Source organism: Haplochromis burtoni, unplaced genomic scaffold (assembly GCF_018398535.1).
Source record: "Haplochromis burtoni strain Fernald_Lab_line unplaced genomic scaffold, NCSU_Asbu1 Contig_100, whole genome shotgun sequence".
In the NCBI taxonomy this organism is placed as follows: domain Eukaryota; kingdom Metazoa; phylum Chordata; class Actinopteri; order Cichliformes; family Cichlidae; genus Haplochromis; species Haplochromis burtoni.
Genome location: NW_024582461.1, coordinates 793,507 through 810,826, shown reverse-complemented (window position 1 = coordinate 810,826; position 17,320 = coordinate 793,507). Strand labels below are relative to the sequence as shown.

At 36.3% G+C, this 17,320-nt stretch overlaps 1 protein-coding gene across 2 annotated transcripts in view; it reads right to left on the bottom strand.

The window, feature by feature from the left end:
- Positions 1–15,480, bottom strand: part of slc38a3b (solute carrier family 38 member 3b) — a 30,511-nt gene extending 15,031 nt beyond the window's left edge. Inside the window, exons 1-7 of one of the 2 annotated variants that reach the window (XM_005927472.3) lie at positions 15,143–15,480; positions 4,993–5,158; positions 4,613–4,633; positions 4,369–4,450; positions 4,133–4,248; positions 1,858–1,931; positions 1,231–1,323 (exon numbers count right to left, since the gene is read on the bottom strand). In XM_005927472.3, the coding sequence (XP_005927534.1) occupies positions 1,231–1,323; positions 1,858–1,931; positions 4,133–4,248; positions 4,369–4,450; positions 4,613–4,633; positions 4,993–5,096 (490 nt within the window). In that variant the 5' untranslated portion in view covers positions 5,097–5,158; positions 15,143–15,480. The remainder of the gene's footprint in view (positions 1–1,230; positions 1,324–1,857; positions 1,932–4,132; positions 4,249–4,368; positions 4,451–4,612; positions 4,634–4,992; positions 5,159–15,142) is intronic. The other variant, XM_005927473.3, reaches the window with a different exon arrangement.
- Positions 15,481–17,320: the final 1,840 nt, after the last annotated feature.

The following is a 17,320-nucleotide window of genomic DNA, read 5'->3' as shown; positions in this document are numbered from 1 at the left end:
TTTAGAGCTTAAGAAGTTTTGCGAGGCACATTAAAATCACATTAAATCACATCACACTAAAACATATAATCAAGCTCTCCTACAATAAATAATTAAGTACAAGATAGAGCTGAAAAATGCATTTGAGAACATTTTTAAAGTCAAGTTTAAAGAAAGAGTGAAAAAAACAAAACAAAAAAACATCAATGACTGTGATAATCTAAGGTGACTTTCACAGATAATTTTCATCTGTCTTGACTCTGGTCTTAGGAAACGCCACTGTTGCCCGATGACACTCACAGGACTGACTGCTTCAGTTTCACTTGATGAAATGTTTTTGTTGTTGTTGGCCATGAAATGCTTTAAATGTAATCATCAAATGTAATCTTACAATCAGTACCAAAGCTAATCGTTAGTGAAGAAAGGAAAGCAGCTTTATCTTTTTGAGTCTGTTAGTAATCAAGCAGCTCCATTTTCAAGTAACTGCAGACAAGGTTTTTTTTCTAACAACAAAGGACCAATGATGGAGCATTGTGGAACGCCAGAGATCATAAAAACTTACTGATTTCTGAATATGTTCTTTTTAAAAGGTACAATCTAAACCAGCCTGAGGAGCTATAGGCCTAACTCAAGTGACTACATTAACTGTGGCTGCTTCTTTGCTTAGAAATGGTTGAAATCTGTGTTAGAATTTATTAAATATATATATATATATATATATAACTCATACTGATGACTGATTATGATTATTTTCTTTTCAAAAATGGTGTTGTGATTTACACACACTACCCCTTATGACAAGGGAGCAGCAAAAAAGTAGCTTTCTTTAGTGATTTTAATAATTCTGAAATCAACAGGGTAAACTGTGGCTTTTTTCTTAAGAAGCTGGGTTGAGTAGTTCATGCTTAAGGAAGAAGGTATGACCTAGTTTGTCTCAACTCTCTGGTCAGTAAGAAGAGCAAATCTTTTTAATGTCAAAATCACAAGGAATACAGCTACTTATAAGCAGCTACTTCATTGTTAATACTCTATCATATCCCAAACTTATAAATAGGACCAAAAGCCAAAGTAATACTAATGGCTTATTTGACTATAGTTATAGGGTTTTTACCGTACAGTATAAGGCACCTTGAAGTGATTTGGTGCAATAAGCATATAACAGAATTGAATTGAAGTGAAATCAGTTTATAGCTTCAGGCCAGTGGAAGAACACATGAGCGAACATGTTCCAAACCTACACTGTCTCCTCACCTCCAATATTTTGCAGGGTGATTGCTGTGCCAGCAGCTATTTTTCCAAGATTGCCAAAGGCCCTGTACCCCAGCTGTTCATAAGCTCGGATTCCTGTAAGCAGATTACAAACAATCACAAATTTAGTTATATTTGCTATGATCTCTGTCCAAGGAACACAACGAGACGCTTTCAGAGGGGTTGACAAATGACTGCACAACTTAGATAAATAGAGAGTACGCTGACATGACTTTTTTTCTAGTTTTAAAATTTGCCTAGACAATTTTAACTCAGCAAAACCTCAAATTACAGAATAAAAAAACAAAACAAAATGTCTTTATTTAATGAGACAGGGCATTACACAAGTCGCGATGACTGAAAATCAAATCCTTCTATACAAAATTGACTTTTAAAAATACATTTAAATTATGAATACTTTATTTGTTGATAAAGTTTTTTTCACATAACCTTTTTTTCAGTCAAGGACTCTTTGACATTAAGCGGTTTTTGATCTTTTTAACTTTATAAGCTGTCCTTTTCTAATGGCAACCACAATAGCAATCTCCAGGGGATTTTCGATGTGAGAACTTTACAACATGTAATTGTACCATTTCTTTTCAAAACACTGAGAAATGACACAATGCTTACCCACAATGCCTGAGGATTTGAGCAGCAGATGAATAGAGTAGGATGACAGAGCTGCTACCGCAGTCAGAAGAAACCTGTGACAAAAAACAAAAGTCACACACTCGTTATTTTCTATACCACTATTATCCTGAAATTTGTTTTTTGATTCATGATATTTTGTGGTCATAAATTAGCACTGACTGCATCAGCTGATTGTGCCGCACAGTACAGTACATATGACCACACAAGAAAAAATCAGTTTCTGACTCCAGGTTTTTTATTTCGGTAAACCACCTGTCACCTGTCTCAAACCCGCTCTCCATACTAATCTCATTCATAAAGTGCTTTACAAATCCAAACATTATGGCTAACAGGTGGATTTTCCAGTTTGAGTGCAGCTAACCAAACAATGAAGAACCACTTACTGCTTTAGAGACAGAGAGTGACAGCTGGACAGCATTACCTCACTTTTAACATAAAACTCATTGATATAGCCAAGGGCAGGACAAAAGTGAAAAACTGATGTTTTTTTATATTTCATTTTATTTTACTGTTCTTATTTTAGGCTCCAGCACCCCCCGCGACCCTGGAAAGGATAAGCGGAAGCAACTGGGTGGATGGATGTCCTTATTTTCTCCTGAGTTATTAGTTTTGTTAGCTAACATAAACTAATGTAAGTCTATTGACCGCAAAAAAACCTACCACATGATGTCACGTTCTCTACTGGCACAAGATGGCAATAAACATGTTTTAAAAACTTGAACTTTCAGAATCAGTATACAATCCCGAAGGATTAAGCACTTATTTCTTAAATCCAGCTACACAGGCAGTGTTACATCTGTCAGCTTTTCATGATGTAAATTAGCCTTTATATGTGAAGTGTTTATATCAACTTTAATTGCAACTGTTTAAAATACTTATTCCAGCCAGATCTATAAACCTTGCAGTATCATGTATTTTCAGTAGTATTTTTTCAGTCTGGATAGATGTTTCAGTGGCTGAAACACCTGTTCTAGCATTAATGTGGTTATAATACAGACATCTAACATACTTATTTTGCTGTACTTATTTATTACTTTTTTTTTCTGCATGTGTTAAATTTGGCTTGATGTAATATTACATTCTAACTATATTTGTGCTAATCATACACTATACAGTTCTAATGCAAGTACTAATAGGAAGATTCCATAAGGCTATAGGTTCCTTCAGTACAAGAGCTACTCTGTATAAAGTAAATTGACTTCCTGCTTTCACCAGAGGCTGAGGCCATTTTCTGCTCCAGTCTCACTTCTTTGCAGCTACTTAAACATAAACTATATGACTAGGAAAACCTGGGTCATGGTCTAACAGCAGCTGTCTGTATGGATGCCTCTATGGGGTCTGGAGGTTCAGTTATTCTGAGCTGTGGCCTTTCTATGGCCTATGTGGCAAGGAGGCTTGGGGCCTAAGAGAGGCAATAAATAAAAGTGAACCAATCTTGGCATATAATGTGTTGCAAGACATTAAGACATATAATAAATCAGTACTATTTATAAATGCACTGAAAAGTCAGATTACTTTGAGAAGTACAACTTAGTTTACCTCCTTTCATTTTAATCACTGCATATCAGTAGAATAGCAAATCTTGAGGTCAGAAAATTGTTGGAAAAAGACTAATTGTTTTTTTTGCTGACAGGTGGGAAGCTGTCATACATTTGTTTGTTCAATATAAATGTGGGGCCAGACAGCATCGCTTAGGATGACTCCTTATACCAAGATCTCTGTGATTCCCTACATCCATGTGAGAATTCCTTTCCTAGGTGAAGATATTTCCTGAGGTCTTCACTGGTTTCTTGGCACTGCCATGAGAACATAGTTCTAAGAATTAGTCTCAAAATAGTTTTCCATATGCTAGCTCCATAGTGTACTGGTTAACACATTTCCTTAATATACAAAAGATCCCTGTGTTGAGACCAGTAGGGGTTACAAAACCAGCCTCAAGAGGTCACAAGCCAGTCTGCTCCCATTTGAGAGTATTAATGGGAGAATTGTGCCAGAAAAGACATCCAGTGTAAAATATGTAGATCCATCCATAAGGGAGGCACTGAAACTACCTGCTACAGAACTTTCTATATGCTGATAGATATAGTCTTTTCTTTTGACAGTGCAAGAATAGACTGTCCCCATACAGTAAAAGCTATTGTACGAGGCTTGAAATAATGATTGTATCAATCTAATTAATGATAAAAGGTGAACAAGTATCCTCCTCCAAAAGGAATGTTTAAGACAATATTTGTTTTAAAACTCATTTACTCACCAAAAAAGGAGTATCCCAGTGTTGGCCATGGCATAAGCTAAACCCAGGATTCCACTACCCATAATAGCATTGCCCAAGTTGAAGACCGACATGCCAAAAGACGTCTTTCCTTCAAACTGTAAATGCAATATAAATAAATAAATAAAAAACAGAGTATACATTAAATGCCAATTTAAGATAAAACCTAATGTTGTTACCTATGTTATATAGCTATAATTGTTGGGTTTCTCACTTACATCTGTGAAACGTATGGGTTTCTTTCCGCCTTCGTTGGGCAAAAATTCCTCGTTCTCCAGTCCATCATCAGGCTCTTCATATCTAGAGGCCAGATTTGCAGGTGTTAATTGATGGCATTTCCATCCACCACTGAGAAAGTGAGCAAAAATCGTCTGCAGACTCTAGCAAATCATGTGCTTTGAAGGTGACATAATGAGCAAATATGTAGCTGAAAACCCTTGACGTAAATCTCTGCAAACATACCTGACTGTTTGAGTGCCATTTCTGTATAAGGATCCACCAGTTGAGGCGAGCACAAAAACAAGGTAAACATGCATTTAAAAAAGCGAATATTATTTATGAAGTTATACTTTATGTGGTTCACCACATCTGTTATCTTGTTCATCATTTTCAATGTTAATGGAGAATTATCATAGTGGCAACAGTAAGCAAAAACAAATCAAACATCTGCTTTTAGCTTTAGCAGTGACATTTGAATTTAAAAGAATATTGGTTAATTGGATTTATGAGATTGTGGCTTTCACACAAGTATAACTAGAGAAAGACGAAAAGGAAAGCGTAAAAAATACTTGCTTCAAGCTGTATTAAACAAAGGCAGCCATTCATAAGGAAAGAATACTCACTGATCCTCATCTAGCATTGTTTTCAATGGCACACCCACATCATCGCCGAGGTCATGACTTTTCCCGTTTGATAATATGTTCATCTCTGATTGAGAAGGCTCCATAATTCAAGCTCTGTTTGGTGTATGCGTTCGATTAAAGCAGTTCTTATGAGTGACTTGAATATCTAGGGCAGAGGTGGAAAGAAAATGAGTCAGATAACATATCAGACAAGAGGCCTTATTTGTTTTGGATAAACCATTTCATAAAGACAATGTACACTTAACATGCTTAATGGCCCTCAAGACATGTGGTTTCAGCCAGCCTGTTGTAGACAATCAGCTACTTTTTAATGCTTGTGGAAACACAAGCTTTCTCTAAAAGTTCATAGACTTTTGATTAGTCCATGTGAAAAATATCCTTATATACATCTCTGGAAGTTTGTTAAACTTGAAAAGGGTGGATATGAAGAAACCCTTATATACAATCCTTCTTTTCAGAGAGGGCCTAGAAATATGCTGTGGGGCTGCCTTTGTCTGTGCCACATCACTGAAAGCTAAACTTTACAAGCCACAAACAAGTCATTTGTTTTTGCCTAATTTTCTTTTTTAGAAATTGGAACAAAATGTTGTGTTCATGGCGTTATCAAGTTTTTCTATCCAGAATACATCTGTACAGCACAGGAATGACTCAGAGTCAACAGAGTGACGTTCAACACGCCTGACAACAGGATCTGACCTCATTTGTTCTTTTTCAGAAGTTTCTGCAGTCCATACACTGAACTGCAAATAATGAAATGTGAGGATGAAATATGACGATGCATGTTCTGCTTTCCAGAACTTCAGAATGGAGCAAAGCAAACAAGTCAGGATCACTAAGGCAAAGTCCACAGTCAGAGTACTTTTTTTTTATAACCGTATTTGCTCTTGTCTTTTATATTCCAGATCCCTCGATTTTTAGTGCTACTGCTGACATCCCCACACAATGACACTGTGGCCTTGATGATGAATATAAACATGAGTATGATTAAATGACATGCCAGATCACTCACAACAAAATGCTTCAAATAACAGAGAAAGCGCTTTCCAAAGCAGCTATTATGAGGCTACTATAATTATACAGTTTAACAGTAGCATCAGTGTGGGGGATGCTGTATTCACAGTTACAGTCAGAAGAGAATGTCAGAGTATTTGTCATTTATCATTAGCAAGCCTGTAATTAATGGCTCTTTAAAATTTGCCTCGGACTTTTTAACAGAAATAAATACTCTTCTATACTTCAGTGAGAACTTAGACAGACAATGGTGTGTTGTTAGTAGTTTCCGCTGTGACCAGGGTAGATCAGCTCAATTGTGTTCACAGTGTCCTCTCTGCCAGAAGATCACTGCTGTGGCTATTCATAGTGTACAATTAAAGAGTGTCATTGATACAATGCCACTGAAGCTAGGAAAGAAACTTGAGAGGACACTGCGTGCTGCTTCACAATACAATCGGGTACTGAGCTCTTCAAATTTATGAATACCTTTCATCAATTAAAAAAAGAAGAAGATCTAAATCTGGATTTTAAATTAAAAAGAAAAAATACCTAACATTACTGATACCTTGCACCATGTTATCTGGTGAGTCAGTATTTGCTCAATGATACCACGTCCCTTAACGTAGCCTCAATCCCCTAGCCTAAAAACCCCTGATGTAAACACTTCCTGTTGCAACACTGGCCTTTGACAGCAATTATTTCCAGTGAGGTAAATTCAGAGGAGAAAATGTTGTGTGAATGCTATTTTCAAATTGAAATACACTTTGTGATACAATTTATGATTAGTGTTGGCCATCACACGAAAAGCAATCGCAAACAAGCAAAAATAAATCAAACTTAGAAACGTAAACATGTAGAGCTCAAAATGTTGAGCCTCTCACGGTGAGTGAAACTACAGTCATTATGTTTGTTCATGAACAACCACAAAGCATGGGATCACTGAATTTACAGTAAACACAACAAGAGCCTATTGTTTTGTCTCGTGACTTGATATCATGTTTATACCTAAATACAGCAGTGACTGTTCTGTTGTAGACAGAACAGTATATATATCTAAAACTCAACATATATGTCTTGACCATAATGCACAGCACCATGCATGGTGAGAACAAAATGCAACAATGCAACATATCAGCTGCCAAACACAGTTGTCAAGATCATTTGGGCTTGCTGTTTGCCACAGGTCGTGGGCACCTTGCTGTCCGTATGCCAGTACTCTAAATGTGAGGCCATCTGTCCTACAGCAAAATCTTGGCCCCAACTTGGTCATACAACTGGATAATGATCCCAAGCACAGCAGCAAATCTACAGCAGAATGGCTAAAAAAAGAAAAGAATCAAGATGTTGCAATGACACAGTCAAAGTCCAGACCTCAACCTGATTGAAATGCTGCTGTGAGACCTGAACAACTCTGCCCATAAATGAATGGTTGCAAATGTAAATGAACTGAAGCAGTGTTATTAAGAGGAAGAGTGGGCCAAAATTCCTCCTCAATAATGGAAGAGACTGATAAAGTCAAACGGAAAAAGATTACTTTGAGTTATCGGTGCTAAAGGTGGATCTACTGAAACATAGACTACTCTGTGTTTCACAGGGCTGCATTACGGAAGAGGATTAGGGCCACTGGGGGGAAAAAGTGGGCACGTCTTTTTTTTTCTTCTTTTCCTGAATTCTGAAAAAAAAAGTCAGAATTCTGACTTTTTTCTCAGAATTCTGACTTTTTTCTCAGATTGTTTTTCCAGTGGCCCTAATCCTCTTCCGTACTGCATAGAGTACCATGAAAAATAAGAAAAATCTCAGTTTGGCTCATCAAAAAATGATAAAACTGTTAATGCAAGAAAAGCATAATCTAACCACAACCATAAAAAAGTATTATGGTTAAGGTTATTCAATTAAATGTCAAATTATTCAAGGCTGTATTCTCTCTAAATTACTGCATTATTTCTAAAGTTACAAGTACACAATTTCCTCTTATGACCACTAAAAAACCTCATTTAGAGGGAATGAAAATAAAGGTCTTACTGTAGAAACACATGCAACAAAGTGAGTGTGCACGTGTGCACGTGTGTGCATGATCACTGAAACAAAACTGAGTGCAACTGAGAACACTCTTATAAAATAACCCATGAACATTTAAACTTCCTCATTTATTTCTTTATTCAAAAGTATGGAAAGAGCTGCCAGGGGAAATAAAAAGTCTGATGAAACTTTAAAAAGGCTACAAGAGCAGAGGTGGCCAACTAAAACTATGTGAAAACACAGTTGCAGGACAAATTGGGAAATAAAAAGTCTTCGGAAATTGGGAATATAAATTGATTCATAACACTAATCAGAGCCGCAATGGTAGTCCTACTAAGATCACACCACAGACAGCAGAGGTGAATATGAGAAGGGAAAGCGCTTCAGACTTGGCACAGGGATTATCAATGGAAGTCAGTGTTTCTGTGACAGTGTGGACAATGTTAAGGACATTGCACAATGTCAGTCTCAGCGGATGGCGTCTGACGCTTGTTTGCTATTCAGCACAAAACTGCAAGATTCAATTTAGCTATAGAACATCAACATATATTTGATGACTGGATAATCATTGTTCAATGAGCTCCTCATGATCTTGACCAACATAAATATATTTGGCATCAGGATGTTTGGCACAAAGCTCGCCAGGACTACCATATTGTCTCAACACTGAAGTACAGAGGTGGGAGGACAGGAGCATGACTTTTATAGATGGCACCGTACATCCTAATGGATTTACCAAACTATGGACTGAAAAGACAACATAGTACCACATAATTACTAGTTACAGAAGTAAAAGGACTCAAATTACCACAAAGTTTATAAAATTTGGCTCAAATGTTAAAAACAGATTTGTATACAAATTTGATCAGAAGTGTGGCTTTGCTAAACCAGAGAATTCTTTATTATTGTGAAAAGGAGATATGATAGATATGAGGCACTTTGCAGCATATCTTAGCAAATACATATCAAATTTAAATTTTAAAAAAGTTGTTTTCAAAGAAATATCACAAGTCAAACCAGCTCCACATATTTTTCTACATTCAGAATCTTTTTTCAGAGTACAAAAAGTTAATAGACACATGAAAAAGTTTCTGAAAATTGTAGGAGATATTAGGAAAATGTCACAGCTGCTACAGCTGGGACACATCTCAGTATAGAACTTTGACAAATACAGAAAATATTTGCCAGTGATTTCCACTTAAATGTTCCCATAAAACACAAAAGTAAACTAAAGCCAAATTATTTCTTTATACTAACACATATAACATAATTTTAAAAAGCAGAGCTTGTCACTGATCCAGAAGCCTGAGTTTTTTTAAGCATATATTTGTGTCCCGTGAAAATTTGTGATGTTCACTCCTAAAACCATTCGACCTGTGAATTTGGTCATTTTCTTTCCAAAGAAATTACCCCACCTATGTGGAAATTTAGCTCTAAAACCTGTTGAAATGCGGGCTGGTTCTAAAAAGGTATCAATTTAAAACTTGCTTTAACATAATTTCAATAACTCTTAGACTTTATATAGATTCCAAATGAGTTTTGTTTTCAGCAACGAAGTGACAAAAACTGAAAAGTCTCATTTTGAGCTACTATATTTATCTGACATTTGAAATGTTTGAACAAGTGGGAGGGTTAAAGATTAGCTGATTTCTTTCTCTCTTTTTTGACAATTCAAGGTTAAAAGTTCAAGTAAGAGGAGCTATTTATATATTTTTTCTTATCATTAAAACCAGAGCATCTATTCCTGTGACACTAAGACATAAAGCAGGGCGTGCACGCGACAAACACGGGACAGTGGGGAGCAGGCAAGCACATGTAGATGAGAAAGGCGCATGTGGCACGAGGTTCAGCCAAGAGCGCCTGGCAGCACCAGCTCATCCTAATCCACGTGCTTCCAGGGGACAGGGGACCACATGCTCATGTCTTGCATTACAGCCAGAACTTGAATTACATATTCTTTCCATTTATCATGATAGGTTTCTCAACAACTAAAACTTCATATTAACACGAACGTTTTAAACAGTTCAAAAGAACAGATGATTTATTTTACTTTAAACAGGCATGACTAGAAAGTATACTAAAAGTATTCTAACCATTCATTTTGAAGGAAAACTGAGGTGTTTAATTTAGAAATGAATTGTATAAATTATATATTATACAAATGTATAACGTCAAATGTATGTTAAATCAAACAGACAGGGACATTAAAGACTACATAAAAAGAAAATAGTTGCAGGGAAAAAAAAGGGAGTGCTGTTAACTATAAAACATTTCTGTTTTTAGCTTTAACTACCCCCAAGTAGTTCTGAAATTGCCTTTTTGCTGAACTGCATAAATAAAGTAAAAAATAAACATGATAGACATTTATTTAAGCAACTTGATGCTTTGGTACAACTGTCTTCCATCTCTAAGGTTGAACCCTCTATAATTTCAATAAAATAATCTTGGCTTATTTTTCTTAGTCATCACATAAAAGCTGCCTAAATCATTTAAAGGGTCATAAAATGAAGCACCACCACTAGAAAGCACACAAGGACGAAATTCAATGTGCAGTTGTGCAAGCAGACAATACAGTCTGTGTTTGTACAAAGATTTAGTTGAAAACATTAGGCTCAGTTGTCCGATAAAGGATGATTTGTAGAGCAATAGCAAACAGCCCAACAAACCTCCCCATATTTCATCAGTACGGGTGTTCAGGTGCACCCTGATGGTAGGTGAAGTTGTGAAGAGAAAAAAAAAAAAGAAAAAAAAAAGGTGAAGTTGTGAGTTACACATCCCAGAGGCTGACACTTTAGGATCTAGGGAACCATAAAATGTCAAATTTTATTTTAAGCCTAATTGATACATCCCGAATTGTTCCAAAGGAAGTCAGTACAAGCACCTGTACAGGTCTGAGTAGATATAAAAGCTATTATTTATGATTATTTATGCAAGTTTTTCCCAGATCCTCCTGTCTACAATCTTTATAATTAATGCTAGATGTAAAATGTTATAGACAATAATAAAGCAAAATTTAAAAAACAGTAGGACATTTTATTTATGATTCACATTTTATTATACAATCATTATATAGTCACTGTGTTTAATACAGAAGATAAAAACACTCAAACGTACATAGGTTGATGACAAAAACACAAAGAAATAAAATACAACAGACAAGCGCACATATGCAGTTATAGAGAACAGCACCGGGTTTCAGGCTTGATAGCACAGAACGAAGTCACCATGGAAAGAAGACAGTAAAAGATACGTCAAATTAGTTTAACCAGGATGGTTCAAAGACAGCTTGAGTTATCAGTAATGTCTTGATCCTTTTAGAAGAGTTTTACATTTGTTGCTACCATGGTTTTGAACTGATTTTGCCCATTTGTAGTAAAAAAAAATAGTTTAAAAAAACAAACAAAATTTTGTATCATGTTGAAACCCAGCAAATACATAGATGTATTTTACATTGTGCAAATTATGCAATTATTATGCTTTATTAGCACTAAAGCAGTTAAGGAGGCTTTAGTGTTAATAAAGCCACTGTAATGCTTTCTATAAATGACCTCTCAACTTCAACTATCTAACAAGACAGGCCAAGATGATAGCATGACTTTGTACCGTGAGAATAAGAGATTACATATATTTATCAGCTGTAATTAAGTGTTTATTAACAAACACTATTTTTTTTGTAATCTACAGTGTTACAAAGAAGATCTTCTGAATAACAAGAATTAACCATATATATCTGTGCCATACATGAGTAAAGTGAAAAATCAGTGCAGTGCAATAATAATAAACCAACTATATTTCTTTTAATATTAAAAGCATATGTCCTACAGTTATCAAAAGGAAGTAAGAAGTAACTACAACCAGCTTTTTTTAAAGGGGCTGTTTGATTTAATTTTTAGCCAAAACAGTTTGGTAAGTTATTTAAGCAAATAGTTAACTCTCATTAATTATGATTACTTGATAAACTGCAGGACATTTTTCTGAAGCACAGTTTGGTAACCAGAAGTTTGCAGCGGGAAGTACTGAGCAATTATACTCTGTGCATGTGTTTCAGGCAGCTTTTACACTGCATCACAAGAATGTTGCATTGCAGTGGAAGCATTATAGCAGGTACCCTGGCTTAAAGGCCTATGGATATTTTGATTCCTTGTTACTACATGGGGGAAAATAATAATAAATGTTTTATGTTGTATGTTTTTATTACATTGTCTCTGAGGGCTTTTATGTTTCATATTATGATTTGAACTATTAAGTGTCCCTTTTCACATTTTTCCATGAAACACTGTTTTGAGAAAGAAGGATGAATGCAGTAATAATGTTGTATGAGGAAAACCTATCAAAGTGACCACTTTAATGAGTAAATTGTAATGTCAGGCTTTTGGGATAAAACCTAAACATTTACCGAGGGAATGGGAAACCTTAGTGTTTTCTATAATCTTTCCCATATGGCTCAGTACACACAGAGCAATTTTGTCCATCAGATCCAGAATTTATCATTATTGTTCATTTGAAGTCCAGTTATTGTCTCTACTGAGGGAAATATCTTACTCTTTCATGTTCTCCAGGCAGTCTAACTCTGTCTGATGTATGGTGTTGAGTAGATTTCACTCAGCACTCCTTGGAAAACATGTCTGCTGCAGCCAAAAATGATGCATGAATGCTATGAGTTAGAAATCGAAATAATGAGCTGAAATTTGAACAGCTGCTATCTAACATTTTATTATTATTAATTGTCGTTCAGGGGATTTCTTGGGGTTACAAAACATTAGACTAAATAGCCAAGGCAATTCTTTAGGACAAGTACAAATATAAATACAAAATCTATGGCTCATTGTGGAATATTTCAGTCATCATATATTAACATGTCAGTGCATATTCATCCACAGGGAACAAACTTGGGGGATAAAAGCTTAAAAAATCCACTCTGAACAGAAGTAGAGCTCTCTTTTCAATCTTAACTGTCTCATAAAATGCTGAACAAAATGCATTTTTGCCACACAATATAAACAATATCAACAAACGACTATGACTTTCTAATGACTTCAATATAAATAGACACTGGCGCATGATGAAGTCTGGTTCAACCCACAAAGATTATGAGACCCATGACAAAGATAATAATAACCTGACACATGACAGTTAGACTGACTTAAATACAACATTTCACAGGTCTCTTTAATGTGACACATGAGTACAGCTGGCTGCATCCCACATGGATAAAACACTGACTTCCACGCACTGTGCACCTGTCAGGTTCCTGCTCAAACTCCTAGTCACTTTGTTCATTACACAAGGCTTATCTGCTCATTCTGCACTATAATGACCCCAGGACAAAACCCCACACTGGGGTTTCGATAGGGACCAAAGTCAAACACATACACCCTCTCTCACAGTACCTGGAAACCAATTTTTTTTTCCCCCAATATGTCACAGTCGAACACATCTAGTCAACACATGCATTTAAGCAGCTTGGGGTCGAAAGATCTTGACAGCCATTGCAGAAAAACATTCACCATTTCCCCACCTACCACATTTCCACACATTTCCAGCAAAAGGAAAATCTAAGCCAGCCGCCTGCAGCCCACTTGTTAAGTTTTATCCTACATTAACACAAGCTGTTATGCTGATTTCAAAACAAAGCAAAACAAAACTGCAGCTTCATGAAACCACCTGGCCCAAACAGTTTTACTGTAAGTATTGTTATTATTGCTGCAGAACACTTTACAGTTAAGCAACTTTTCAACATAAACAGCCGCTGTAAATTCTTAATTATATACTCAGAGCTAGAATGCACACTGTATGCAAAAATTAAAAAAAACAAAAAGTGTCACTCTCACTAATCTTCCACCCATCATCTTGTTGTACTATCATTTGGTTTTCAGTTTCTCACAAAACAAATGCTCACAGTCAAGTAGCTGAAACCAGTTTATTTTAGGCATCTTCAGCTGAAAATGGCTCATTTTAAATGTATTTATTACCCATTACAATTTATTTATTTATTTAACTGAACTGTAGCCTCTTTATTGGTCAACACATAGGCCTAGTTTATACTTAGAATGGGATAAAAATCCATTTCACAGCATTATCTAAATTAAAATCACCACAAATAAATAAATCAAGTAAAAATACAGCAGAAGTAGCCTGATACAAATCAAGACACATTCAGCTTAAGAAAACAGAAAAGCAGCGAATATTTAGTTCACAAAAACCTCAGTGACACAACATAGAAATGAAATGTAATAATGTAATCGCGCTTAATCTTCAGCCCACAGTAACAAAGGCAGACTTTAAAGTGCTTTAAAGGGCTGCTCTTAGTTCCTTCTGGTGTTTATAGCTACTGATCCACTCTTGCCGTTGTTAGATGTTTGTCACCTTGTGGTGAACTAAGTCGGAAAAAATTTTAGTTTCCGTCGGATATGGTTTCGCTAAGAGGAGGAAAAGGAAAGGGCTTAGCTACTCCATACCATGTGCCTGCATGTGCTACAGCCTAAACCGCAGGGAAGTAGCCTGTTCTACAACCTGTAAGAATACTGGGACACTGGGGTCACAACATGTCAAAGTTTTACACCTTCCTGTGAAAAAAATTAGCTGAAAATAGGAATCATATAAGCGATCAAACCCGTTTCTGTGTCACATACTGCATTCGTCCAGCTTGGATTTACCTGTTGCAACTGCGCTACAGTAACTTTCAGGCGCATCGGTTTATATTTAAGAAAGATTCACAACAACAATGGATGAGCACCAGTTTGTTGCCCTGGATGAAACGCATAGTCGTGACATCTGCTCTTGGCGCTCACTCCAGAGGGACCGAGCTATTCTTTCTTCATTGATCACCCCCTTTTAGGAAACAAAGCTATAGCCTATATATCCAAAGAGTGAAGCTACAATTTCCTTTATGTCTTCTTCATTGCTTTCCCCTTAGGTTACTATATTCCTGCGTGGTTGAATGAAAATCAAAAGATTGCAATAAAGGTTTAAAGTATTATTTTACAAGTGTCCACCTCTCAGTGAAGGCAGAAAAACCTGGGAATATGTCAGTCACAACAAGTAGCAAAGCCATTCGCCTAAAAAATAAATATAAATAAATAAAACAAATAAAAAAGACAGGATTGTGATGTCTTACCAAAAGCTCGTATCACGAAGCTTCCACGATAATTCCGCTGGTAAGTGGGAACAATCTGACGACCTCGCTCTCCTTTCGTGCGTTTCGCGTGTCTTTCTTTTCCTCAGGGAAGGAGAGAGTTGCCCATCTATCTGTCTATCTGTATTCGTGGATTTTTACGCACATTTGTACTGTCTCTTTCCAAACCAGTGGCCACAAACTGTTCTTTGAGAGATGGTCTGCAGTGTAAAACCATTTGAAGCTTCAACTGTGGGGGTCGTGGTAGGTCCGCCTCCTTTGCAACCCCCGCCGCCCCCGCCGGGTATTTAGCCGCGTTGCTCGATGTAGTTTTCAGCCACTTGGTTCTGTGAGTGAGCCTGTGAGCGAATATGAGAAAAAAAAATCTGACTTTCAGCAGGCAGTGATTACTCAAGTCTTCGGAATGAAGAACTTAACTGCACGGCTCTTTAGATCTGTCTGATAGAGGAGACGTCCTGCTAAGTTTCACATACGTGTCGTAATTGTCTGAAAGCTTTTAAAAACCCGACAGTGCCAAATACGCGCGTTCATCTTTGTCTCCCTATATTCCGCATACCGTGGTTCCTGCACTGAAAAGCTGTATTAGTACATTATTTTTCTTAAATTGTGTGTCTTGTGTTGGATCCAGTGGTTTCCTCTGCTCGCTCACAAAAAAATTGCAAAGGTGAGGAGGTCACTTGTTTGCTTCTGGCACTCAGACAAGTATTTAACAATGGATCACACTTTCTTTTATGTATTTATTTTTCTTAATCTAAATCAATAAATTGATTTGAGATGTGGCTTTGGTGCAGGTATGAGTTATTAAAGTTTAAGATATCTTATCCTGAAATATCACCAGCCAGCAGCTGCACAAATACAGACAATTATCAGAATTCAGTAGAATAGACCATAAGAGGAAACCAATGAAAGACAAAAATAGTGTAGTTGTAGATAAAATATTAAAACATAAAATAAACAAGCCTAGTGTGAAGCAAGAGTTGCAACCCAGATTGGATCAAATAACTGGCTATTACATAGCTTACAAGTATATCATAAAGGTATGGTTATACTGCAGAAATGAATCATGTAGTTTTACACTGTTGCCACGACATTAAATTATTTTAAGCAAAAGACAACTTAAATTAAATGTCACTTTAGCGTCCTCTAGAGGTCATGCTGATTGAAGGAAGATTTAGAGACGCCAATTAACAGATTAATGCTCATTCACATCTCCATAAACACATTCTTAACCCTTACACATGTCTTTGCCTTCACTGTAGGGTCCTGGTGAGTTTTGACCAAAGCCAATAAGTTCTTTATAATATCAAAATCTGAACTACAGATCTGTTTAGAATGTATAAAAAGCCAACAAATAGATGATTAATTCTTAATGGGTGTTTCAGAGAGCAGGGAAACCTTATTTCTGCTTTGTTCAAGACATGAAAACACAACAGCTGTAAGGGTTCAAATATATTTTAGAAAGTGAAATGGCGATAACGTTCTAAAAATGCTGGGATTTACTAGACAACCATATAACCATTACTATCATTACTCCTCACTGCTGTTTTCATAAAAACATCACCATAACTACCATCTATATGGATATTATACAGGGTACTTTTTTTTTTTTTTTACTATAATCACATCTCAAAAGAGGTCAAATTTGGCCCAAACAGTAAGTAAATGTTAAATGCAGAACAGCTCAGAGGAGCCTCAGAACACAACAATAACAGATGGTGATATTTATACACACATTTCCCCTGACTTTTCAAGAGGACTGAGCATGTATTGGAGTGACTGAAACAATAACCCAGTCTGAGATCACCAATGGTGTAAGATGCATATTTTTGAGTGATGCCAAGTTTTCATCTTTTAACAAGTGGGATCACATGATCTATTTGTCATATTTGTCTTACTGCTTAACCATATGTAGAGTTGAATCAGAGAGATTTTAGCTTGGCTTTTTCTTCTTATTTGCTATGTGCTCATAGCTATTCTGGTTCAAAACGCTTCACATTTGTTCAGCAGATAGGTGCTAACATTGCAGTTTGGTGCTTAGTGAGCTTTTAGAGCCTTTTCCTGAAAACAGTTGCCTTCATCCATCACACTAGACGTGCTAAATATGGAGCAAAGCAGTAGTTCAAGGCACGGAAGTAATGCTGCAGATTTAGCAATGATTCT